General features: G+C 56.5%; 1 protein-coding gene across 1 annotated transcript in view; it reads left to right on the top strand.

Moving 5' to 3' along the window:
- The first annotated feature begins 468 nt into the window (after window positions 1-468).
- Window positions 469-8,048, top strand: part of Mn1 (MN1 proto-oncogene, transcriptional regulator) — a 37,456-nt gene continuing 29,876 nt past the window's right edge. Inside the window, exon 1 of the mRNA XM_028777402.1 lies at window positions 469-4,198. Coding sequence (XP_028633235.1) covers window positions 469-4,198 — 3,730 coding nt within the window. The remainder of the gene's footprint in view (window positions 4,199-8,048) is intronic.

Here is an 8,048-nt window from a genome sequence, read left to right as displayed (position 1 = left end):
GCGGCCCGGGTGCTGGGACTCGGGGCAGGGGAAGGACCAAGGGGCTCCCCTCGGCCCCAGCCGCCGCGCCACGGACTCCAGAAGGTGATCATTTCGCTCTCCCGCCCCCTTCCCTCCCCCCTACCTAACTTTTTGTCTCAGCTCGTCGGCCTCCAGGTCTCCTCTCCGCATACCTACCCGCAGCCGTGCCATCCGCCCGGGGCATGGGCCCCCGGACAAGGCTCCAGGAGGCGCCGCGGCCTCGTAAGACGTGAGAGGCCCGCTTGGGTCGATTCCGAGGTTCCGGAGAGCAGCGGAGAGAGCGCCTAGCCAGCGCCCGCGCGCTCGGCCGGGCGGCAGTGAGCGCTGCGCCCCGCGGTGCAGATCGTCCCGGAGCGCCGGAGCCGCGGCTGAGGCGAGTAGCTGGCCAGAGGCGCGCGGAGCAGGCTGTCATGCCCTATTGATCCCCCCTCCCGCCCCCCGCCAAGTATGTTTGGGCTGGACCAATTCGAGCCCCAGATCAACAGCCGGCACGCTGGTCAGGGCGAGGGGAACTTTAACGAAGCCGGACTGAACATGAACGCCCACTTTAAGGCTCCTGCTTTCCACGCCGGGCCTCCTCCTGGCCCCGTGGACCCTGCAATAAGCGCTCTGGGCGAACCCCCGATCTTGGGTTTGAACATGGAGCCCTACGGCTTCCATGCGCGCGGCCACTCCGAGCTGCACGCAGGGGGGCTGCAGGCGCAGCCTGTGCACGGCTTCTTCGGTGGTCAGCAGCCTCACCACAGCCACCCCGGAGGGCATCACCCGCACCAGCACCACCCCCACTTTGGGGGCAACTTCGGTGGTCCGGACCCAGGTGCTTCATGTCTGCACGGGGGCCGGCTGCTTGGCTATGGAGGTGCAGCGGGCGGCCTGGGCAGCCAGCCTCCCTTCGCAGAGAGTTATGAGCACATGGCGGAGAGCCAGGGGCCGGAGGGCTTCGGCCCGCAGCGGCCAGGAAACCTCCCGGACTTCCACAGTTCGGGCACCTCGGGCCACGCTGTGCCTGCCCCGTGCCTGCCGCTAGACCAGAGCCCTAACCGGGCTGCCTCTTTCCACGGCCTGTCCGCCTCCAGCGGCTCGGATTCTCACAGCCTGGAGCCCCGGAGGGTGACGAACCAAGGAACCGTAGATTCCCTGGAATACAATTACCCGAGCGAGCCGCCCTCAGGACATTTTGACATGTTTTCACCCTCTGACTCTGAAGGGCAGCTGCCACATTATGCTGCGGGTCGCCAGGTTCCCGGGGGCGCTTTCCCGGGTGCTTCGGCCATGCCCAGAGCCTCAGGCATGGTGGGTTTGTCCAAGATGCACGGCCAGCCACCGCAGCCACCGCCTCAACAGCAACAGCCGCAGCACGGAGTGTTCTTCGAGAGGTTTGGCGGGGCCCGAAAGATGCCTGTGGGTCTGGAGCCTGCAGTGGGCTCCAGGCACCCGCTCATGCAACCTCCCCAGCAGGCCCCACCACCCCCGCAGCAGCAGCCCCCGCAGCAGCCACCGCCACCACCCGGGCTTCTGGTCCGACAGAATTCTTGCCCTCCTGCGCTCCCGCGGCCACAGCAGGGTGAGGCTGGCACACCCAGTGGAGGCCTGCAGGACGGGGGCCCCATGCTGCCCAGCCAACACGCGCAGTTCGAGTATCCCATCCATCGGCTAGAGAACCGGAGCATGCACCCATATTCTGAGCCTGTTTTCAGCATGCAGCATCCCCCTCCTCAGCAGGCGCCCAACCAGAGGCTGCAGCATTTCGATGCGCCCCCCTACATGAACGTGGCCAAGAGGCCGCGTTTTGACTTTCCCGGCAGCGCAGGCGTGGACCGCTGTGCCTCGTGGAATGGCAGCATGCATAACGGCACCCTGGACAACCAACTCTCTCCCTCTGCCTACCCAGGCCTCCCAGGCGAGTTCACACCGCCTGTGCCAGACAGCTTTCCCTCGGGACCGCCCTTGCAGCACCCGGGGCCGGACCACCAGTCCTTGCAACAGCAGCAGCAACAACAACAGCAGCAGCAACAACAACAGCAGCAGCAGCAGCAACAGCAGCAACAGCAGCAGCAGCAGCAACGCCAGAATGCGGCCCTCATGATTAAACAGATGGCGTCCCGGAACCAGCAGCAGCGGTTGCGACAGCCCAACCTGGCCCAGCTAGGCCATCCTGGGGACGTGGGCCAGAGTGGCCTGGTCCACGGAGGTTCCGTGAGCGGCTTGGCCCAGACGAACTTTGAGCGCGAAGGCGGCAGCGCAGGTGCGGGGCGCCTGGGTGGCTTTGAGCAGCAGGCGCCCCACCTGGCGCAGGAGAACGCGTGGTTCCCGGGTCCACACCCTCCCGGCGACCTGCTGCCCCGGAGGATGGGAGGCGCGGGGTTGCCGGCTGACTGTGGCCCGCACGACCCTAGTCTGGCGCCTCCCCCTGCTCCGGGTGGTTCAGGGGTGCTATTCCGAGGCTCTCTGCAGGAGCCTCTGAGGATGCCTGGGGAAGGCCACGTGCCCGCACTGGCCTCGCCCGGGCTGCAGTTTGGGGGCAGCTTGGCTGGCCTAGGCCAGTTGCAGTCGCCCGGGGCCGGTGTGGGACTGCCCAACGCTCCGTCGGAGCGACGGCCTCCGCCTCCGGACTTCCCCGCGCCAGCTCTCGGGGGCCAACCCGGCTTTCCATTCGGCTCAGGCAGCCGGCAGGCCACGCCGCACAGCGCTCCAGGCGTGAATTCGCCCCCGAGCGCGGGCGCGGGCAGCGGCAGCTCCAGTGCTGGCGGGGGCGCTTACCCGCCCCAGCCGGATTTCCAACCCAGCCAGCGCAACTCGGCCAGTAAGCTGGGCGCGCTGTCGTTGGGGTCTTTTAACAAGCCCAGCTCTAAGGACAACCTGTTCGGCCAGAGCTGCCTGGCTGCGCTCTCCACTGCTTGCCAGAACATGATCGCCAGCCTGGGTGCTCCTAACCTCAACGTGACTTTCAACAAGAAGAACCCACCCGAGGGGAAGAGAAAACTGAGCCAGAACGAGCCCGACAGCGCGGTTGCAGCCGGTAACCCGGGCTCGGATTACTTCCCTGGAGGGACTACTCCTGGGGCCCCTGGACCTGGAGGCCCTTCTGGGACCAGTGGTGGTGGCTCTAAAGCCTCAGGACAGCCCAACCCTCCCATCCAGGGGGACGGCACCAGTCTCTCCCCCAATTACACCCTGGAATCAACGTCGGGTAACGATGGCAAGCCTGTCCCTGGGGGCAGTGGCCGGGGAAGGGGACGCAGAAAACGGGACAGTGGTCACGTGAGCCCCGGGACCTTCTTTGACAAATACTCCGCAGCTCCTGACAGTGGGGGCGCACCAGGGGTGAGCCCGGGGCAGCAGCAGGCTCCTGGCTCAGCCGCTGGGGGAAGCTCAGTGAACGAGGCCCGAGGGCCCACACCCCATGAGAAAGCTCTCACGTCACCATCGTGGGGAAAGGGAGCTGAGTTGCTCCTTGGGGACCAGCCGGACCTCATGGCGTCCCTGGACAGTACAGCCAAATCAGATGGTAGTTCCCCGCACGTGAGTGAGTTCGCCTCTGAAGAGGTGAGCACAAGTTATGCGAATGAGGACGAAGTGTCCTCCAGTTCTGACAACACTACAGCCCTGGCCAAAGCCAGCCGAAGTCCCCTGGTGACCAGTTCACCCAAACTCCCGCCTCGAGGGGTGAGTGCTGGGGAACACACACCGAAGGCTTCTGCCCTGGGCCTGGGCATCCTGTCTACCTCTACCTCGACCCCTGACAGCTATGGTGGGGGCGTGGGTACCGGACATCCCGGCACACCAGGCCTGGAGCAGGTCCGGACCCCAACGAGCAGCAGCGGTGTGCCGCCTCCTGATGAGATTCATCCCCTGGAGATCCTCCAAGCCCAGATCCAGCTGCAGAGACAACAATTTAGCATCTCAGAGGACCAGCCCCTGGGGCTCAAGGGCGGCAAAAAAGCCGAGTGTGCTGTAGGGGCCTCGGGAGCACAGAATGGTGACAGCGAGTTGGGTAGCTGCTGCTCCGAAGCAGTCAAGAACGCCATGAGCACCATCGATCTGGACTCCCTGATGGCGGAACACAGCACTACCTGGTACATGCCGCCTGACAAGGCCCTGGTGGATGGTGGAGACGATGACAAGACGCTGGCGCCCTGGGAGAAGGCCAAGTCCCAGAACCCCAACAACAAAGAAGGTATATGTACCCGCCTTCCTTGTTTTCTGGTGCCAGCCCTAGCCTAGGCTGGCCTTCTTCATCTCCACTCAGACTCGGGCACTCTCTGGTTGCACCCTGTTGGGCTGTCAGGTAGAATTTGGCTTTCCTGGTGGCAAGAACTTAGATTCCCTCTTTGGAGAATCATCTAAAGTTATGCCTTCTACCTCCCGATTTTTCTGAGTTTTTCAGGGTTCAGGCCTTAGAGAAGCTGGGCCCTTCCCATTTCCCACTAAGACCCTTGCTGCTCTCAGTCCCTCTGGTTAAGTGTTTGGGGCCCCTCTCTGATAGGACACCTGGAAGGCTGCAGGGCTGCCATCCTGTCCTCTTTAGCCTTCAGCTGGAGTTGGCTCAGGTGATAATACTTTTGCAAAGTCCCCGCCCTGGTATGGGCAGTGTCACTTAGAGGCCAGGCCTCATTGGACATTTGTTTTTAGAGAACAGCTCTTTGGGCGTTTAAGTTGGAGAGTTTCACGGGAAAAGCAAAACACCTGGGGACCTGCCAGGGTTCTAGGCAAACACCACAGTCTCAGGTATATCTGCCTGACAGTGGGGGTGAAGGCTGGGCAGGGTTCTGCCTGGCAGCAACTACAGCACTCCTTTAAGACATCAGTTGTGTTTGGGGTTATGACTATTCCTAAGGCACAAAGGACCTTCGTTTGTCAATATCTCACTTGGCATTGGTGACAGATGTCCAGTCCCAGGTCTCATTTGCATTCAGAACACCCCTTCCCCTCCAGGCCTGGAGGCCTTTAAGGTGGTAGTCTAACAGCTTTTAAATCCAGAGATGAATAGGCTGCAATAGTTTAGGTTTTTATTTTAATGGGGCTTTTTTTTTCTTTACAAAAAAAAAAAACATAGCTAGTAGCTTTTAAAAATTGGTAACATTGTTTTTTTCCCTCCCATCATTACTTTGTTTCTAAATCCTAGTTAGCTTCTCCAGGTTTTGCTGGACAGAATATTACCGTGGTGCCTGTGGCCAGCTGTCTTTAAAAAATGTACCCTTGCTTACTGCTCTTCTCTTCAGTTTTATGCTCCGGGTTGAACCCTCCCACAGTCTACTGTGTCTTAAGTAAATCCTCAGAAGAGTAGGTTTTAAGAAAATATGATAGTCCCTTTTAAGGAAAAGGAAGATGGGAGTTTGGGTGATTTGGAACTCTGTCTGGGGCGTCTTCCTTCGGTTTCTGGTTCATGAGTGTGGCCTGGCTGCTTTTCTCTTTGTTCCTCCCTACTGCCCAGCCTGGGATGCCCAGACGCGCGCTCTCATTTCGGTGTTTAGCATGCACGACAGACACCAAGCCCCGCATCAGCATTCCACAGACTACTCCCAGGCAAGGCCAGAAATTGGTTAGTTTGGGACCCTTAGCTCTCCTCCACCCTCCTCTGGCTCTGAAAATGGAGTTGGACAGGGTATCCCGCCACCCCCTTATTTTCTTGTATATAACGTCTCGATCTAACACAATCGATAGTGAGTTAGCAGAGAACTCAGTCCTGTCACTTCTGGCCCAGCCTGCTACCTCCAGTAATTAAGAACGTATTGGCCAAAATGGGGTGAGAAAAGTTTTCAAAAACCCAGAGAATTAATAAAGAAAATGGGTTAGTATTTCTCCTTCCAGTCTTTGGAAGAACTTTAGTAGGTGGGGACATGTTGGAGGTTTTAATGAGTTTTTTTTTTTTTTAAATGTAGCTTCTTACCTCATTCTCAACAGGAGAGATGCAGGCTGCGAGCACTGAGATGTCGTTATAGAAATGTCTTCTAGCTTGTTTCAGTGTCCCAGGATCGTACATTTATGGAAGCATGTGGCAACTGCTTTTGGGTTGATTCTTCCTGCAAACCGGAGGAAGCCCTCCTGTGTGAGGAGTCAGAGACTTCCTTGGTGTCCAAAGGGCTAGCTGCTTCCCAAACCTGGTGGGGGGGGGGGACACCCACTGGGTCTCCTTTGTTTCCCACTCTGATGTAGGAAGGATAGAACCCTAGATAGCTCTATGAAGTGAGGTTTTTGAATGCTGTTCTTGGGCTGCAAACTGGGGCTTAATAAGGTCTCTCAGACTCTGTCTCCCTTACTGGTAGTAAATAAGGATGATTAAACTTTTCATTACAATAACACCCCACAGTTCCATCTGTACAGGTTGTATAAATAAATACTCACGGCTTTCTGTCAGCCTCTGAGAGCCCTAGCTGAAAACCAGTGAAGAGAACCACTTTGAAATAAGTCGGGGGTCGGGGGGAAAATATAAGAAAAATGGTCTTTTTCTTAAAAGTCCTGTAGCCCCATTAGCTGGAGTGGGGATACCCAGAGGCCTGATGGGCCTTTACCTTCCAGCTCAGAAAGGGCTCCCCTCCACCACCCTCTTAGGCAGAGGCCATTTCTGTAATGATATTTTATTTTGTCTCACTGTAAAACACGCCAGTACTAATGTGATTAAATATTAACTCACTTTCTGAAATTCTCTGCTCAGATGACAGAATACTTACTAGTCATTGTTTTACAAAGTGATCTGTGCTGGAGAAGTCTCGGGGACATCACAAGTGTTGAGCCGCAGGCATATGCCCTGATTGCTCTTTGGGCTGTAGATGGTGGTTGGGAGAGGAGCAAACTAGAGTAGCCCATTACAGTTCTTTAAAAGTCTAGACCAGAAGGTCATGTGGTGACGAGGCCACTGAACTTCTCTAGGTGACTCGGCCCTTACTTCTCTGCCAACGGGACAAATAACTTTCTGTAAGGAAACTCCGTGTTCATGCATGAGGCTTCTTCCTCGGAGTTGGAGTGAAGGAACAGTCAGGGTAAGCCAACCTGACTTTGAGGTGATTCAGGTCTCTGTTTTGTCAGCAAGGGTTTTAGATAGTTAGCCAGACCTCTACCTATGTGGAATATTGTAGATTTGGGGAACTTCAAGACTCAAAGGAAGGAAAACCAATAGGAGATTGGCCGTGGGTACTGACGTGGAAAAATCTGTTTTCCCTCTCTCTCTGCTCCCCATGTTTTTCAAGACAGGAATTATCCTTGCTCTATACTAAGTCTGCTCCCACTGAACTTCCCTCTTTCTGCTGACAGCTCTGTATGTCGAACCCTGTGGCCACAAGGTCTTCCACACACAGTGAGGCTGGAACTGCCTCTGTGTGCAGTTAGCACCCAAACCTTGTCCCGTCTCCCCGCCTTTGGAAGTTGCGTGTTTTGACAGAGACTCCGGAGACATTTTTGGAATTTCATGCTCCCCTGTGTTCCCCTAGGAACACAGGCAGGGCTGAGAAATAGCTAGGCAGGCGGGAATGGAACTCTAGTTTTTTGTCGGACAGAGGGTGGACTTGAGGAGGGAAGGCTTGCCCTGGCTAAGCCCTGGCTGGTGGGGGCCATTTGTCCAACCTTCGTATACTAGAGACAGAATTTCGAAGTCTCATTTGGACTTTCCCTTGGAAAGTAAGCCGACATTGAATTTCCTTTCCTCTGAAGCATTACCCAACACGGTCTGTATGCCTTCATGTGACTTCTGTGTCTTAGGAAGATGAACCCCAAGCTCCTCAGGTGCTAATCAAGGGTACTGTAAATCGATAGGGGCCCGCTTTGTGCAGCCTATGCTCCGGCTGCCCACTCCCTGGCTAGTGGAGGACATATAACTACTGTTCTTCTATGCTTGTTTAATATTTCATGGCTGTAATAAACCTGTCTTGCTTGCCCGCCTCCCGACATAAAACCCCAAGTAGCACACATCTGCAATTATACATTTCTACTAAATATTAATAAAGGACAACGGCTTTTTAAGGGGCTGAAGCTCCAAAGAGTTGAACTTGCCACAGACTCTGTTCCTGCATTTTTCTGTTTTATATATATAT

Source organism: Grammomys surdaster, unplaced genomic scaffold, assembly GCF_004785775.1.
Source record: "Grammomys surdaster isolate TR1022 unplaced genomic scaffold, NIH_TR_1.0 309, whole genome shotgun sequence".
NCBI classification, from domain to species: domain Eukaryota; kingdom Metazoa; phylum Chordata; class Mammalia; order Rodentia; family Muridae; genus Grammomys; species Grammomys surdaster.
The sequence above is the reverse complement of the archived record's forward strand: the minus strand, read 5'-3'. Positions and strand labels throughout refer to the sequence as shown.